The sequence below is a fragment of the Rhopalosiphum padi genome, chromosome 2, assembly GCF_020882245.1.
Source record: "Rhopalosiphum padi isolate XX-2018 chromosome 2, ASM2088224v1, whole genome shotgun sequence".
Taxonomy (NCBI): Eukaryota; Metazoa; Arthropoda; class Insecta; order Hemiptera; family Aphididae; genus Rhopalosiphum; species Rhopalosiphum padi.
Genome location: NC_083598.1, coordinates 25,811,039 through 25,830,932, shown reverse-complemented (window position 1 = coordinate 25,830,932; position 19,894 = coordinate 25,811,039). Strand labels below are relative to the sequence as shown.

Here is a 19,894-nt window from a genome sequence, read left to right as displayed (position 1 = left end):
TGACATTTTTTTTCAATCATAATAGTATTTATCAACTACTATACTTTTATTTATGGTAATGAACAAATAGTAATTTATTTTTATTTTATACTGTTATTAATTATTATAATATTATATCATAAATTATTGTTATTAACTTAAGAGTTAAAACAACGTATTTTAGAATGATTTAAATAAATTGTGGTATAAATAGGTTAAAACTAGTTCAAATTTCTGAGTTACAGCACAATAACTAAAATCGCTAAAGCAAAAATAGTACATTATTAAACATCTAATCTTGAAAAATTTAGTACTTCAAATGTTAATAAAAAAAAAAAATTATGTCCATGTATTACTGATACTTGAAAAATACTATAAAATTAACTCAAGAGGAGCCTAATAATATGTTAATGCTTAACTATTTATTTGAAAATTGAATGGATTTTCAACTATAAAATTTCGTGATTTTGATAAATTTTGTTAAAACATGAACAAAAAAACTTATGAAAAAAATTGTGGCTATATAATAGAACCAAATAAATATTAAATATATTATATTTTTGATATTTTTTTTTAAATTGCTTTAAGCGAAATTTACTAGGAAATTTGGCATTTTGTATTTATTTTTAAACTCTTTTTACTCAAAAATTTCATATTTATACCTATTAATAACTTAAAAAACTAAAATATTTTCGATACTATATTATAATTATTATCATATTAAGGAAATTCTATTATACATTTTTAATGATAATTTCCAATCTCTACGGTTATTCATTAAGCAAAAAAATAAAAGGGATTTTCTTGAAAACTGGTTAAAACGTAGTTTCTGATTTTAGTTTAGAAATTATTTTATTTAAGTACAATAATTATCATAACTAAAGTATTTACCATCAAATTTTCGTACTACAAAACATTTATATGTTTAATTAAAACTTTGAAAAGTTCTTTCAATTTTTTACTATTTACCCTCCTCAGGGTTCAACTATATTTGTTTTATTATCATTAAGACAATTAACCACCTTTAAAGTTGAATCCTTTTTATTGTTTTTAAAGGCGATGAGTGATGACAGACACAAAAAGAAATAATAATAACACATACATGTCATAGTAAAACCAATATTACCTATAACACATTGTTACCAGTTATTAAAATAAAATATTACTCCATAAAAATAAATAAATACATTAATTACTCATGCAATCATTCTTTGGCCGTATTTATATTTAAAATTTTATTTTAACCTTATTCAGAAATCAAATGCTTTCACAATTTTAACTTCAAAGATATAATTTTTATATTCATAAATTGGTACAATTTTTTATATTCATTTAAGCCAAACAATGTAAAACATTTCTAATAAACATACTATGGTGGACTGACATTGAAAAAGTTGTTGTATAAAAAATATTTCATATATCATAATATATATAAGCATTTTTATTAGTTACTGAATTTAACCGAACTTATAATGAGTCAATTTAAGTTAAGTAATAATGTATAGACTACACATGTAAAGTATACGAAACACTACACATCACAATAACCAAATTATTTTTGGGAATTCTAACAAGCAAATGGCTAGTATAAATTAATTTAAAGTTTACTTGATAATAATTTTTATTGACAGACGAACTGAAGGGGATGTGCTTTCATCTATATAGATCATATTTCAATCCCAAACTGGGAACCTTTTCCCTTGGGTACGTGTTTGAAAGTTACGAAAACGTACATGAACAATATTGAAGTAGTTTTGAGAGAGAAATTTCAAAATGTGATATTTGACCCACGATTTATGTATATTTTAATATTTCATTTTCTAAAGTAAAGTTATATAGCATAAGTCCATCAGTGTCACAACTCACAGTTTATTAAGTACATATAACATGACGCCGAGTGAATTTCATGTAAGTTAATAATTATTAAAAACACGGGTATTATAAATACTCAAAAATTATGATTCATAAAATTAATACCTTAATTTTTTTTTGTTCTTGTACAAATGTACATTTAAACAAGCTATTATGATTGCAGATAGTCGCATTACAGTAATTTTTTGTCAATATATGCTTTCTGCTATATCATTCAATCCCACTCACTACATTCGAATCCGATGTACAAAGAACGGAGTTAATCGAATACATTGTGCACTACCACGTAATGAAATACCGTGTACTATGTATAGTATATAATCAACAGATTTAATTATTTAATGATCAACCATTTTGGATTAATCTTTTACAAATACTTCTAAAATCTCTAGAACATACCTACATCTCAGTTTTAAATGTTACAGTTTATTTATAGTCGTTCTAAATATTCACTTTCAATTCAAAAAGCTAATTTGATATTACATTTTTCAGTTCTAATCTATGATTCGTACTGAACAGTCGTATAATCGTAATGTCGTGTACTGAATGCAATAAAATTGTATGGCCGTCAAAGATTATTACGTACATTGGTTATAAATTAAATTTTAATCTCCATTGTGTTTCACTGTGTACTATTTCTTATTATAATAAATTAGGTAATGGAAACCGTCTTTATAATAGAGTGATAAGTGCCTACTATCGTATAATACTTCTTTGCGTAAGAAAACTGATATTAAAGATAGCAAAATCATGAGTTCTTTGAATACTGTGATCGATAAATTATTTCGGATTTAAAAAGCATTCAATTATCTTTTAACTAATTCTTAATAAGATAAAAAAATTAGAAGAGTTAGTTTTATCTTTTAATGAAATGCAAGACCAATGGCTTTTTGTTGTAACAAAATTGACTATTTTTGTTTAAAATCAGACAGATAAGTCAATAATATGTCAATGATTACACCAAAAAGATATAATAGGTTGAAAATAAAGTTAAAAATGCTGGAATTTACTTTATGAAATCCAATTATAATACTATAACAACTAATGAATCATTAGGTATTATTAATAAATATCGATTTAAAATAAGTTGATATAAAATATACAATTTTAAAACAAGGAAGGATGATACCAGTAGAATTTGTTGAATTTGAAGATAAAAACAGAAAGAAGAATATTATCAGGTTTTAAATCAAAACTCAAAACAAATCAGATTACTGCAGCTAAAAAAATTCACTTCTCATCTCCTGAGTTCCTGACCTTAAGATTTATTGGATTGATGAATTATTAACAGGTGAAACTAAAAAAATATTATGAATGTCAAAACAACTTGCGCCTAATTACAATTTCAAATACGTATAGACTAATATTAATGGTGTTTTTAAAAACAATTTGTAGGTCATTGATGTACGTATTAGTTTTTGTGTAAGTATACGTTTGCTCAATTGAATATTATTGATATTAAATTATATTAAATAGAAAGGCTGATTGTTTGTGGGTTTAGAAATAGAGAAAAATCTAATTTTTTATCATACTTATTTGATGATATTTATTTAATATTATATTTTAAATGCTATAAGAAAAATATTGTAAAATTAATTCTGTGAATAACAAAAGTTTAAACTATTTATTTAATGATGTTAATAATGTGAATAAGATTAAAACTATATCATTAGAAAATATTGATGATGTTAAATTAATCGATAGTTCTATAAACAGTATAAACATTCGTACAACATATATTATAATTTATAAGTTTTAAAGCACACATTAATGAGCTATAATAATTTTGAATTGTATTTAAAATTAATTTGATGTCATAGTTATTTACTAAAATTCATTTTTAATTTAAATAAAGCTGGGTAGCTACAGGTGTACACTGTACAGCAAACACAAAGTTATAAGACTTATAGTTCTAATTAAAAAAAACCAAAAATGTTAGTTTGTTTTTCAAAAATATATTTCTATACTACATCAGTGTAAAATATTCTAATTATAATTTGAAGTAAGTATATTAATATTATAGGTATACAAAATTAAATTACGTCCAAGTACGTATATTACATTTGAATTGCATAAAATTACTTTATATTATTATAATACGAACACAAACACTTATAAAGGTAATACATTACTAAACTCTATATTGCACTTAATTTCGATATGGTATTATTTAAAAACATAAACAATAATAGTTATAATAATAAAAATGGCGTATAATATGTGCTTATTTTCTATCACAGTTTTAATTTATACTTTAAAATGGAAGGAAAATAACATTTTTAATTAAATGGTCAGATGATTACAACATTTGGATTTGGTGGGCTAAAGGTCTAATTAGACCTACATGCTCGGCTCCTTTGGCTGGAAGCTTGTTCAGTGTATAATGTTTAATGAGATCAGGTATAGTTTCAAAAGGTCTATCCGATTGGCCCAAATAATTTCTTTCTCCAGATTGAGTTATTCTCATGTGAATAAAACCTTTAGCACTCCTGAAAAAAAAACAAATAATAATTATTAGAAATTGCTTAATTTGTTGAGTTAATACGACAATTTAAAACTTTTAAAGTAGTATACCTACATTAAAACCATAATCAATGAATTTATAAAAAATAAAAAAATTATGTATACATATAAACGTGTGATGTGTAAATGGCATATTTTATGATTTTTATAAGTTTTTATTAATATTATTTTTATCTTTTATGTTATGCTTATCAGGTATTATTTATAATTTAAATTCCAAATTCATGAAAAATCACTAAATTAAATGTCCTCTTAAATATGATTAACTGGTCCATAATTTATCCATTCAATTTTAGTGAACAATTAAATTAATCAATATTTTTTTTATAACCCAATATTACTGTATTTGTATTATTATTTATTATTATTATGATTCATATTTAGTACTACTAAACGTTTTAAATGTTTTATTATTATTTGTACTAACCGTAGTAAGTATAAACTTGGGTTATTGAGGATAATATATTGTTAGAAGTGGGAGTTAGAATTACAGTCACTACTAAGTGCTAACAGTAGTGTTAATTGGTATCACGTCAAGCGTTCGTCGAAAATAGTTCGTACGATAGTAGCTCGCGTGACAATATTATTCACAGGAAAATTATTCGAATAAGACGCATAATATGTCCGTAAAAAAAAATTAGACTTGATTATATCATGTAATATATTCTGTAATCTATACGGCAGTTAATAAATAACATACTCCATTAGGTAGAATAGTAGTTAGGTATATAGTTGGGTTGTTGGGTAATCGTAGAAGCCAAAGAAGAGATCCAACCATCCTCATTAGTGTATGTTATGATTTAGAAGCGGCAGGCCTTTCACGAACAAATTCAGTTGAAGGATGGCACAATTGTTTTTCATCTACACTTAATTCATCCAAACATCCATCAATTTGGAGATTTATACATGCACTCCAAAAGTATTAATACTTTAAAAAATCAGCAGGATATTGCTGGTCAAGAACCACCATTAAAAAAATAAATAAAAATGTTATCAAAATAAAATTTAAAAAAAGTATACTCGTATGTGCAGATTATATTAACTGTACAACAATTGATTATTTTCGTGGTGTTGGATACAATTTTCAATTGCAAATATAAAAACTATGTTCCTTCATATTGACATCCACAAACATGGAAAAATATATTATATTTTATTTTTGTAATGTATTGTTAAGTATAATTATCAAAAAAAAAATTAATAATAATTATAAAAGTATTTAATGTTATGTGAACCTATTTTGAATTAACAATATATTGAACATGTGAACAATGTATGCACGAACAATTTTCGTATTCAAATAGTTTCCTCGCGAACATTAGACGTGTGAGCATTAATATTGTCGCGTGAACTTTTTTCGGTGAACAATTGACTTATAACATCCAATATAAACATCTGTTTAAATATATTTATTTAGCATTTTTATCAATTTAAAAATATTTAGCATGCAATTTATAAAATTATTCATTGAAGTAAAAAGATCCACTGCAGTTATTAGTGGTATAATACTTAAATTTCAAAAAATTTGGCGCAAAAATGAACAGTCTGAAAAACGTACCTTTTTTACTTTGTCACAGATAGGCTAATAAAATTTTTTTTACACAAACGTGGACACCACTGTCCTGATCTTAACTAATTGTGCTTTCCTCAATCATACGACATATTATCTATCTATATCATCTATGTGGATACATCTATAACCCCGAACCCTCCTCTCCTGCTTACACTTTTAGAAATTTTCTTAGTTGTTTGTATGCTGCTACATTTTAATAGAAATTAATAATTAAAATATTAACATGAATTACATAAATTTGCTTCTTTAGATTTTTAAGAAACACGAGAACAAACAATTAAACTTTTTTTAATTTGAATAACTGAGATACCTAAGTCAGAAATTACTATTAATTTGCAGTAATACATGAATATGGTATATTATTTAGGATATCTATATCGGCTATATCGAAAAGAGTGCCTAGGGCTATGCCATTTTATTTATTAATTTTAATTTTATTTTTAATACAGTTACTAATTTAATAATAATATTGTATATAATACTTAGAATCTATAACATATAAACGTGCCTTAGGTAGATTTCTGTAATCATTATACATTTTGTATTATTGTCATGTTAATCAATATTTATGTTGAAGGGATATTAAATAATTTTATATCGCAAAAGAAAGAAAAACATTTTACATAATTAACTTCATTTTAGAAACATATGTAAGCAATTTAAAATGATATAATTATTTTAGTTACAAGTATTTGTGAACCATATTCTTACTATAAAATTTACATACTTAATTGATAACGCATATGATCCCTTGTTCCCTCTTACTAAATAGGTTCCTTCATCTTGACCATGCAAAGCTTTTTCAGCTTCAAGTCTGTTCATAGGTCCATGATACCAACTGAAAAATGTATATAATTATAAATTATTATTACCACCTATAATACCAATTTTAGATACATTAATATTTAAATCTTAATATAGTATACACCAAGTTAACAAATTCACTGATACATCGATTAATCAAAATACTGGATACTGAAGTATCGATTAACCAAAATAACATAGAAACCAAAATAATAATAAAAATTTATAAATTTATAATTTAAAGAAATTAATATTTAAATTTATTATAATACTATTTTAATTGTGTTTTTTTTTATTATTATAATAACTAATATTTATTACCCATGTTCTATATTTTAAAGCTATTTCAAATACTTTAGAAAATTTACTATAACAGAACACGTTATCAGGGGTAATTATTGTTTTTAAGTTTTTAACTAAGAGGTTACACTATTTGAAAATATCGAATAATTGAAAATGAAAACGACAACATACTATAAAAAATAATAAACTAGGTATTGAATAAAAATTGTAAATACTGAAATACCAGTGTACTATTTCATATCGGTATTAAAATGAATACCGTAACACCGATATTAATATTTCAATACCGCTTGCCGGGTTTCGCCTCATATTTAAATTATTAATGGAATTAGTGATTCCACTTTTAAAATATTTACATAAATTAGCGCTATAAATAATTCCACCTTTTTTTTAAGTAAAAAATAAACAAATATTATTACTATTTTTTTTTTTTAATTTAAACTACTATATGAACTAAAATAATTCTTGACCCATGTGTATAGTATTAAAATAATTATTCAAAATTATATTTTTAAAATACCAGTGACTATCTAAATGATATAATGATTAAATAAAACAACATCATAATATATAACTGCCAAATCAATAATTACAATACAAATAAAAATTAGTTATCAAAATTATTAGTAATAGTTCTATATATTATATTAATTGTTAAGTTGTAAGAATAATTTCTTCTTAGGTTTTTTTTTAAAGTCATAAAAAGTAATCATTTAACATTAGTGATTTATTTTAGCATACAAAAGTATATATTTTGAAAAGTTCTTAATTTCTGCAAATACCTTATTTGGACAAAATACTTATTTGAACGATAATTAATAACGGTGATAATTATTTTGTTTTAGGTAATTAAAACATAATTCGTAAGAATTTAAACTTATATACTACATTATATCATTATTAATTTTACTATATGTAATGACATTTTCGATTTATTTTTAAATATCATCTATTTTTACTGTTTAATGGTATTTACAAAAATATGATATTACATTTTAAGTTAAATAAGTTGATATAATATAGTAAAAAAAATATTATTGCAATAATTAAACACTAATAATATAATAAATACAATATTTTCAGAAAAAATTATATCAACCGACCGAAATATTAAAAGTAATATTAATGACTAATAGCTATATATGTATCAAAAAAAAAAAAATACCATAAAATATAATGTAATACCATTTACATTCAGAAGCGTTTTTCGTATATACAACGATGTATCATTAAATTCAAATGTAACATATCCATACTCATAAGACCATAATAGTGTCCCACTCAATTCCAATTGTACAGCAGAGCGGCACCAACTTTTATGTTTAATTTGTCTAAATATCAATTTTGTCAAGATTACAACTTCAAATTTAAGGTTTTATAAAATATTGATACCATAAAAACTTTAAATTGTTTATAAAATAAAATATCCGTTGTTAAACCATCTCGTTATTATTATCGTTATTCATAGTTTCAAGTTTGTAGTTTATACTCTGAAAACCAATTTGTCACAATCATATCATAAACTGAAAAGCTGTCATGACTATTATGATAGATCTTTTATTTGAAAATAAATGATACACGTCAAAATCTGTCTTAAAAATAAAATTCTCGTATTCTCGAAAATATTATGATGTTTTGTTCACTATAACGTACGTATACGCACCCTATATATTTTATTCTTGTTCGATACAATAGGAATAGCTTTACGGACTTACAGTTGTTAGTTTGATAAAAAAAAAAATAGACAATCATTGGATGAAAATAAAAGTTAAAGGTATTATAGAAGCTCGATAAAGTTATGTAAGACACGCACAAATATTCTTAAAACTGGACAATAAGGTTTCTTATTGTTATCGGTTGAAATTATATAATAATGTAGCCAATGTAGGTGTAATATTAGACATACTTGATCATATATTATGTATTCATGTTTTAGATTTTTTTTTTTAATATTTAATCAGTATACATTAATTGATGAATTTATTAATAAATTAGTAAAAATATTTTTTTTTAAGAACTAATGGGGCTATACGTGATATATTTGCATGATATTTGTGTGACTGTTGATACTCGAAACTTGGGATTTGATTGGGCTGATATAATATGCTACTTGCTTCTGTTACGCCCCCTTCCCTTATAACACTAAATTTAAAAAAAAGTATTCTATATCTGTAATATACTAATATAGAATATAGTTATTAGTTCTGACATGTTATTAAAATATATTTTTTACAAGTTATCGGAATGCAGAAAAATACGAATTAAACATAACGCTGAACATTTTATCATTAATAACTAACGATACTGTAAATAAGAACATGCATAGTCTATAATTTATAGACAATAGACATAATGGTACATACTACAATACTACATATTATATTATACATAGTTCAGCTGCAAGTTGACAAAATAAATAACTACACATTATTGGTAAAAATGTTTTTAATTTTCATGTATAGATAATATGAACAGAAGGTAAATTAATATGTTTTACTGCTTTTAGAAGATAATGTTGGGCGTTGGCTCACTAATGTATTTATAATAAAGCTATTTGGAGAATTTAAAGTGACTCACAAACGACAAACATAATAAATTATTGAAAAAACAGGAGAGCTGGATCTGCCGTGTAATAGATGTCAAGTGTACTAAACGTCATTGAGTACCTATATGGCTATATACTGTAATGGATGTGTTTGATTTGAATTCAATGATAAATAATTGAATTGTGCCTATACGATGAAAAGTAATTTTAAGTGTATAGGCATACCGCCTACATGTTAGTATATTTCTTGTAATTTTGTTCATTTTTTAATTGTTAAAATAAAACAATATACATTTTGTGTAAAGTTTCTGATTTTCCTTAATATTTGTTTAACACATATATCATTGTAAAATCAATATATTATTCAACATTCCACTCAAAATCTAAAATGTAGGATATTTATTAAAAAGGGAAATTCATAAATACAACTATAAAATATTAATATATAATAGATAAATTTTATAAACTATTAAAACGGATGATAGAAAGATACTATTTAAAATATGTGAAGTATTTATATTTCACCTCAATTGTAAGTGCTGTAATTTATTGTCAAAACTAAATTATTTATGATGTTGTTTTATTTGCTTATATTTGTTCATATTTATTGCGGGTATTAACATAGGGGTAATCCCTTGTTTAAACTTTAAAATGTAAAGTTTATTGTACTGGTACTTATATTTTATTAACAAACAGTTGTTTTTTATAGTACTCCTTTGGGTATAGGTAATAGTGCAAATATGTATTACAACAATGTTGTTTAATATTTATCATTATTAATTAATTAATTATATTCATTTTTGTCACAATTATAAGTTTTAATTTATAGGTAACAGTTCTACAACGATTATTTGACGAGTATTTTTTATTCATTGTTTTTGTGATGAACATTAAAATCCTTAGCATTATAATTTGTACAAACGTACAACAAACGTATTCCGAGTTAAATTTTATCTAAATTAATTGAACACAACACGATATTTATTCCTTAAAAATTACTTATTATTTATATTATTTAAATAATACTAATGTATACATATAAATTATTATTTAAAACCCCCAATTGTTCATACATTGTACATTAGAACAGTTATAAATATGTTACAACTTAAAGGTCTTTATTGGCGTTTGGAACTTTTGCTTGAAGCTTAAATTGTATGAATAGGTTTAAAATTTATTTTTATATTGATGTTATAAGACTGTTTTGATCGAGTAACTTATTCAATGATATACCTACTTAAATTAATTAAAGTACACCAATACAGAATTATGTCTCTATATTACAGAACCATTATATGATTTTTAATTTATTTAGTATTTTTCTATGATAAAATTTAAGTTGTGTTTCTTTAAATAAAATAATAATTTATGCACATTTATTTACAGATAAAAAGTATTTTTGGTTTAACATTTTATTAGATATTTTAATATTGTCTATTGATGATAATAACAAAATATCTTTTACATTATTTTACCTTAATAAAAATGCATTAACATGATTAAATTATATTTTAAACACTATAAACGTCATAAAAGGTCATCATTGTCCATGAGTCATTTACGGAATTCAAAAAAATAATATACTTAGCTGTAATATATAATATGGCTAATAGCGATATGGTGTTTTAAAATAATCTATAAATAACCTTATTACTTAAAAAGTTAAAAGCATAACAATGTTTTAAGAGAATGCCACACCCGCATGTTTTGTTTTTCCGTCTTACACGCGTGAACACAACGTTGAATAATATTCAAGTTTAGTTTCGTAAATTTTGTTTGTTTTTTGTCATAGGTATTTTTTCAATATTTTAATTCTATAGCGAGTTATATGTGCATAAAATATTATTATTCAAAAATACTCATAATTCGCTTCAAATTCAACTATCGAAAAAATACCTACGACAAAATAGTAAATTCAGGCAATGTTATCAATTTATATTATTATGCTTGAGTTTATCATAATCATAACAGGCAAATTCACTCTATTAAATATTAATATAATATATAATATTAATTATTAAAACCAATGAAACTAAATGTGGTTTGCTGAACATAAATTTGTTGTGTTACACACTTATAAGACAGAGAAAACAATAATAAGTACAAACAAGAAATCACTTTTATTAAATTATATTAATTTAGATTATTTAGAATATATTCTTTCATTTTTAATGTACTAGTGTAAGTGTGGCCAACAGGTAGATCGTGACTCCCTTTCGCATTTTTTTGAAATTTTAGATTTTTATCAGAAAATTAATAAAATAATAATTTTTTTTTTTGTAAATGTGTTTATCTGTTTTTAACCCACGAATATAAAAATTGAATTTAGAAAAAGGCAATAAATAACTATGAAAAACTAGATTATACACAATATAATATATACTGATATCGAGTAGCATATTTTATACGTATTAAAATACATGTTGTGTAAAACTATGAAATTAAACAATACTTATAAGTTATAAGTATAACGCGCATGTATATAAAATATATTTTTGTTTATTGACAACCTTTTTTTTCGATCGCAAAAATCTGAGAAAACTCAGAGCCCAGAGGTCGATCACAAGTCTATTAAAGTTACCACCTCTGTACTAGTGTATTGTGTATTAGTAAGTAATAACTTAATTATACTATCATAAAATAAAAGTAAAACGAATATACTTTTACATAGTTATTACTTATTAGTACCATCAATCTGTATTAGCCATTAGAAGGTTGGTACATACTAACTAATTATAATAGCTACCTATTATACCTATTATAATCAATGGTTTAATGCATATAAATTACTACATATTTTTTATTACTTATTACAAATCTGTAATTTTTAAACTAAACATAAAATATATGTAATATAAATTCATTAAAAAATTTAAAGTATCAATAAATATTTTTTATTGTTGATTAAAAAAAGGCTGTTACGAAAAACATTTACATTCAAAGAAAAGATTAAACATCAAATTATTATATCAACAAATTAATGTAATTATTAAGTCATCATATTTCAATGCTTCATTCCACTTTAGTCAAGAACATTTTACACCATACAGAGCACATAATACCATTATGTTCGCTACTTATACCACCAAAACAATTAATATATTCACCCTACCGGTATGCAAAACCTTGTCAAATTATTTCGATAATTGGATTATTTTTAACTATATTTAAATCTGATAGCTATTGTATTGCTGCGATAAAGTTAGTTTTAAAATAAATTGTCAGTAAAAACGTAATTTTCCAAAAACATATTATAATATTAAAAATATTTGATATTATTTAATAATTTAATTAATTAAATAAATTAAAATGAAGTACATTTTATCATTTATTTCATACTTAATTTATTTAATATTAAATAAATAAAAAACAACAATAAAGAAAACTAACAGTTTGTAATACAATTTAATTAAAAATATGATGAATTATGAAAATAATATATTGCAATTACAAATAGTTATTTAATTAATTTTAACTATACAATCTTAGAAATATAAATACCAAAGCCTTTTGAGATAACGTGAGGAGTATGATTAGTATGAATGAGGATAATATCATAATAGTATAATAGTTCAAGAGAAATAAGAGGATTTGGGTGGTACCTACCTATACTTTAGGTTGGTATGAAATATTTTTGTACAATAGTTTTTGGCTAGTTGCTCAACTGCAGTCGATATAATATTTAAATCTATTTTGATGATTTGTTCTCATAAGACTTTTTATTTTTCCTCATAATAAAATAGTGATACATAGGTAATATTTACATTTTGTATAATCTCTATAACTTATAAAGCACAATTTAAATATAATTTTAAGACTCACCATTGCTGATCTAAAGGTAAAGAAACGTCAATGTCTTCTACATAATTTAAAGGCTTTATACTGGATAAACTTAATGTTGGACGGTTTGGTTGATCTAAAACAAAAATATAATCAATTTATACTTCATATATCAATACTATAGAACCATAGACTAATAATATTCAAATTAATTCACAATTTATCATAACTAACTCGTCAAGAGAAAATCTATGAAAAAAACATCAAAAATATTTTTCACGAATCTTACATGTGATTATGTTATAAATTTCTTAAATATAATTTATATTTCTAACATAATATTATGTTTAATGCAATATCAATACTTATTAGCTATTATGATTTAAAGTTATACAAATTAAAACAAATTTCTAACCATTTTTATCTAAAATTTTCTTTTTACTTTGTCCTACTCGTAATTAATATTTGTGATAGCTTATTAAAACATTATGCAATTATTTATTTTATAAATTTAATTTCAGATAAATTTGAATTATACGAGTATTATTAAGATTTTTTATTAATTTTTCATTTAGCAGTCGCATAATATTAATATGTATTACTTTTAATTTAATAGAATTCAACATAATATATATAATAAATTATAATTGATATGAGTATAAAACTGTAGTATACCTTTTATGTGTATATCATATTTCAATTATTTATAAATTGTAATTTAAATAGTTAAACATTTTCATTTGGCCATTTTTTGTTTATCAGCAGATTTATTTAGCAGTGGTGTGTATATGGGTTATTTTAAATGAGCTGGGGAGGGGGTATAATTATGATACATACAATATACATTAGGGCACACGTTTTAATTTTAATTTATCCTGAAATTTCACTAAGCTCCTCCCCCTCTTCTCACAAATATATTCATTAATCGATCAGGGTAATTCGCTTATATTACCAAATTATTATTATAGTATATTTACACTATTAAAAAGGATTACACGCGTAATTCCTACTATAAGTATTAACTATTGTATTATTGAAGTGCCTACCAAGATATTTAGTAATTCATTAAATAACACGTATATATTTCCTATATTTATACGTTATACCATGTGTTTAAAAAGTTTGGAAACACTTTTATATTATTGTGTAATGTGTATATATTATAATAACTACAAAGAGCAATAACAGACAATACTGTTACTCATTTATATTATGTAAAATAATTAATAGCCTCATAAATTATATCATATTAATATTTATTAATCCCAATTAGTCTAATGACCTTTTTAAATAATCTGTATGTTGATATTATACCGTAAAAACATTTTAAGATGGCAATTTATGATTTATACATACATTAAAACCAAACATAAATAGAGTTCACATTGCTTGTAAACAGTGGCGGACTGGGAGAAAAAAAACAGCACGGGAAAATCATAATTTTAGCAGCCTTCAGTACACACCGGCCCTTTCTATATATATATAATAATTATTATATACTTTTGTAAGCATAATTTAGCTTTTAAATTTATAATATTTTAATTAATTGATATAAAACAAAATGAAATAAATAACTCTTTGAGATTCTATTTTTAAACTTGTTACAATAAGTTGTCACAAGCACAGACTGGACGGACTGGCCGAACTCAAGCCATTAAAACTCCAGCATTTTAAAATAATCAGAAATTTGGGTTTTTATGTTTAATAATATTACATTACTTATTACTTATTAGGTAATATTTTAATTTATAATTTCAGAATAATAATATTAAAAAATATATTTTTTATACGAGCAGCGGCCCACCGGGAAATTTCCGGGTATCTCGTTCGTCCAGTCCGCCACTGCCTTTCGTAATCATATTTAGACTGTTTATTTTTTAATCCAACCGTATTAATTTGCACTTCAACTGGTGTATATTATTGTAAATAATGTAAATACATATATACGAGTACCTAATAATATGTAAAAATAATATAGGTACTATATTATATATAAGTCTTTAGTTTTTATCATTATTATTTTTTTATATTAAGTAAATAGGTTTTGATGTATTAATTATTTTTTTAAATCTAAAGCACTTCAAATAAATACAACTTGATAATTAATCTAGAAAATAAATTTTATTTTACTATGTTTATTATGTTTCATGAGTGTTTTATATAATAATATAACGAATTATACTTAGTATTTGGATTTTGAATCATTCTGTATATACTTGGAATAATGGCTTATAGCCATGGTCATAAAATCATTCCCCTCATATCATACATCAATGAGTATTTTGATCCCTACTTTTTCAGCGAGGGGTTATCTAACACAAGGGTGAAACAAAACGATAGTAGGGTGTCCAAGTAATTTTCATAAAACTGTTCATAAATGTTCGGTTTTACTGTTTTAGACAATTTATATTTCCAACGACTATTTAAACTATTTTTTAACATATTAGATAGTATTATGTTTATTACTGTAAAAGTAGCCAGTGAAGTCTGTGAATCGTAAATTATACTAATAAAAAAAAAAAATTATATTTTACAATCGTTATTAAAACAAGAAGGTATATAAAAGAACTATTTTTTATCATTACATTGAAAACGGACTTTTTTAAAATTTATTTTCATATAATCAAAATAATGTTATATATCAATATATTATTGTATAAACATAATAATAATTATAAAAATAAAGTAGGCAAATCAAAAAATATAATTTTTAATTAAAGCATATTATAAATTTATTTAAATATATTATTTTATAATGTTTATTTACATTAGATTTGTATTTATTTAAAGGGGTCAAATGCATTTATTAAATAAATTATATATTATTTGTTTAATCAAAAAACGATTATATTTTTATTATTATGCTTAAAAAACTATCACGTGATGTCATGATGAGTTCCAATATTGAGCAAAAAACATGATTGTACTATAGGTACCTATATTGTACAAAACAACTACCTGTATAAATAAAAGTTAATACATATACTCGTATATTAACTAATAATTATAGTTACTCTTATAAAATAATAATAAAGAATAACATAAATTATAATACGTCCAAAATTAAGTAAAGTAATTAATCACAATTCACGATGATATTATACAATAAGCCCGTGGGCACACTTACTTTTGTTTTGGAAGGTTTTCGACAGTAGCTTATTGTTTTCGTTGACAGCAGCACTATTGTTGGGTATTACATTGAGGAACAAGGTACTCCTATCTGGTTTTTTTTCATTCTCATTGTGTAAATTAATCTTTTTTAATTTCGGTATGTCAAACGGAAGCTCTTCAAGCTGTTCGCTTTTAGACCTGTCAGCCGCATGACTGACACCGGAATGAGCACTGTAAGCGTACTCGTCACTGCCAATCTCAAAGTCTAACGATATAACTCTCGCACAGCTGTCCATCTGCCTCTTTCTAAGCTTCGGCATGTCGAATGGTAACACGGAACCACCAGGACCACATCCAGCATTAGTCTGTCTCCTCCTCAATTTCGGCATGTCGAACGGAAGTCCCTGCAGTTGTGGCGGTGCTAGTACTGAATGTCCCGTGCAATCCGACGACGACACCGTAGTCGAGCCCTCTTCGGATCTCTGTCTGCGCCTGAGCTTTGGCATGTCAAACGGCACATCCAACAGCTCCTGATAGCTGTCACCTGGTTTTGATCCTACGGATATGCCACTATCGGAACCGTGATGCTGCATATGGTCGCTGTTGAGCTTGATCAGGCCCAACGATTGCGGTGGTTTGGTCTTGACTGGCGTGGCCATCGCGGTGGCACTTTCAAGGGCATTGGCACACGCAACGACAACGGGGGTCGCGGAGCCAGCCGTGGATGACCTCCTACGTTCATATTCCAAAAACTCTGCGCCGGCATCCTGCGACGACTTGTCCGAGATCGGCGACAAGACGTGTGGTACTGGAAATCGCTTATAACACGGTGACTCAGAACTGTGCGAGCTCAACGAATCGCTAGTGATCGACTCCAGACTTAGACTGCTGCTAGTCACCACGCTGTCCGAGCTTCGGTACTTGTAAACACTGTTAAACTGTCGACTGCCGCCACCGCCACTGCCGCCGCCGCTACCTCCACTCCGGCCGCTGCCACTGCGTCTCTTCCGCAACAGGAACCCCAACAACCGGTTCTTGCATTGCATCCTGCAGGACGTCGAGGCGCGAACGACATTTGCGGTGGTGGCGGTGGTAGCGTCATCATCGTCCTCGTCGTCGTATTGCCGGACAGAATTCGCGCTGGCCGACAACTGCAACTGGTTAGACAGCCGGTGAGCGATGGCCGAATCTTGTTTTTCGGCCGATAGCAGGTCTTCGTCCGACTTGCTGATTTTTGAATCGAACGCGGTCTCGTAGAATCGTCGGAATTTCTTAGACATTTTTCATAGCCGTGTCATCACGAGTAGCTGTAAGACGGCTCGATGCCGAGAGGGGTACGTTATCTCGTTTGCCGAATTCGCGCCGAAAAACGGCGGTAGCAGTGACGATGGCATGTAGTTAACTGCAAAGGTCCGGGGCCGCGTACTGCGACACATACACGCCGGCCTTTTGACTAAAATAGTTGCAGCGCGCGGACTGTATACTTTTATAATATGTTATATGTGTACAAACACGCGTGCTGGTACACAACACCTGACAGCCGGGCGACGACGGTTGCGGCGCTCTACGGGGTAGTTACTGCACAGACGCGCGCGCGTGTTTTCGCACACCCACTCACCCACCCGCGCGCGTGGAACGTGGGAAGAAGGTCGCGCCGGAGCGGCAGGCGCGCGCGTCTCGCCAATCGATGCGCCGACGCGCGACGCCGACGCTACTGCCGAACTGCTATGTAATACGACAACGCGCCGCGATGACTCACGCTTTGGGAATTCGGTGCATTGATCCTCGCGACGGCGTTAGGGGTTGGATACCGTCGTATGAAATATTATACATATATATATGTATTTACCTACAGTCGGCGCGAGACCAAACGTCGCCGTTGCCAGCAAAGTCGGGATATTCTTTCAGTCTTCAGTGACAAAGAAACTAAGCTGTGCGTTCAGCAGATACCTACCACACGTCTTTGTGTTGGATACTATAGAAAGATATTTTATTATAATAAATGGGTTTGAAACCCTTTTGAACATTTTACAAATAAATACATAAAAATACGGTAACTACAATAATACTCGTAAGAGATTAGTAAATTAAATGAAACGTTTTAATAATTATGATTAATATGATATATTTAGATAAATATTAACAAATTAATGTATTTATGTGTATACGTATGTTGTATGGTATAATAATAAAGATCTATAGAGGATTCCTTATTGGCCCATTATCATTAAACGTCTAATAGCCTGCAATAGCACAGAATAATTATTCTGTGGCAATAGAGCCAATAGCTTATATTATTATTTTTATTGCACTATAGACTCAACAATTTAATTTAGTTTTACTCAAATACTATCAAATGTAAAAAAAAACACACACACACGCAATGATAAATATAGTATTAATATTCCATTTCATAAAATATAGAAACTCTATTAATATTTATAATTTTATGTTTACTTTTTGTATTCACAGTTGTTCTGTGTTAACAAGTATAACAAGTACATAGATATATCTAAACATTCTAAATAATTTTATGGTAATTTATCGTAACTCATATTTTCAAGTTTGACCTTTAACCTGCTTGGCTGCATCGCCTGCATCATAATATATAAATACAATTACTATAGGTAGTTATAAGTTATTATTGTTATTAATGTTATTATATGTATCATCCTGTCTCATGTATGCTTTAACAGCATTACTATTGGTACATATTTTAAAATTATATTAACTTAAAGAGTGGTAACTGGTAATTGTACAATATTTAATATGTATATTGACCTCAAATAACAAAAAATTAATGATCAAATTAATCCTTTGATAGTGTTTATTACAATTTTTAAAATATTTACTATTTAGACATTGTAATCTATTTTAGCCTTTAGGCATTTAACATTTTCAAATTGTATGGTTCAAACTACCTATTGATTAAAATGTTTAACCTAAAAATTTAAAATCCAATTCAAGGTCCAGCCCGCTGCCCGCCTTGATATCTTGATTCAACACACAAATTTAAATTAATTTTTAAATATTATTACGTACCTAAATAGTTTTAAAATTAAATGTGTAATGCCAGGGTCTGGTTTTTGAGTTTTTCTATATCATACGCACCAGTTACACAGACATGAGTACATAACTGTAGGTTGTTTACGAATTACGTTTAATATTTTGTGCCGTTCACGAAAATGGTTATATGGTTATCGTAGTATAAATCTAATTTTAGACAATTCTGAAAAATGACCATATAATATGGGCTATGGCAGGCGCGAACGCAGGGGGGCTTTGAGTGTTTTAATCCCCTCCGAAATATCAGGAACAAAAAATAAATTACCTGACCTAATGAATAGTGTGACATTTATGTACATTTTTCAGTATTAAATAGTATGTATAAAAGATAAACTTAG

The 19,894-nt window shown here is 26.4% G+C and overlaps 1 protein-coding gene across 1 annotated transcript; it reads right to left on the bottom strand.

Annotated features, from left to right (window-relative positions):
* Positions 1–3,786: 3,786 nt before the first annotated feature.
* On the bottom strand, positions 3,787–18,084 carry LOC132921585 (uncharacterized). The gene is made up of 4 exons (XM_060984682.1): positions 16,507–18,084; positions 13,422–13,515; positions 6,675–6,785; positions 3,787–4,340 (listed from the first exon to the last, which is right to left on the bottom strand). Exons 1-4 carry the CDS (start codon positions 17,768–17,770, stop codon positions 4,151–4,153), a joined length of 1,659 nt encoding a protein of 552 aa, XP_060840665.1. The 5' UTR covers positions 17,771–18,084; the 3' UTR covers positions 3,787–4,150.
* Between the last annotated feature and the right edge of the window lie 1,810 nt (positions 18,085–19,894).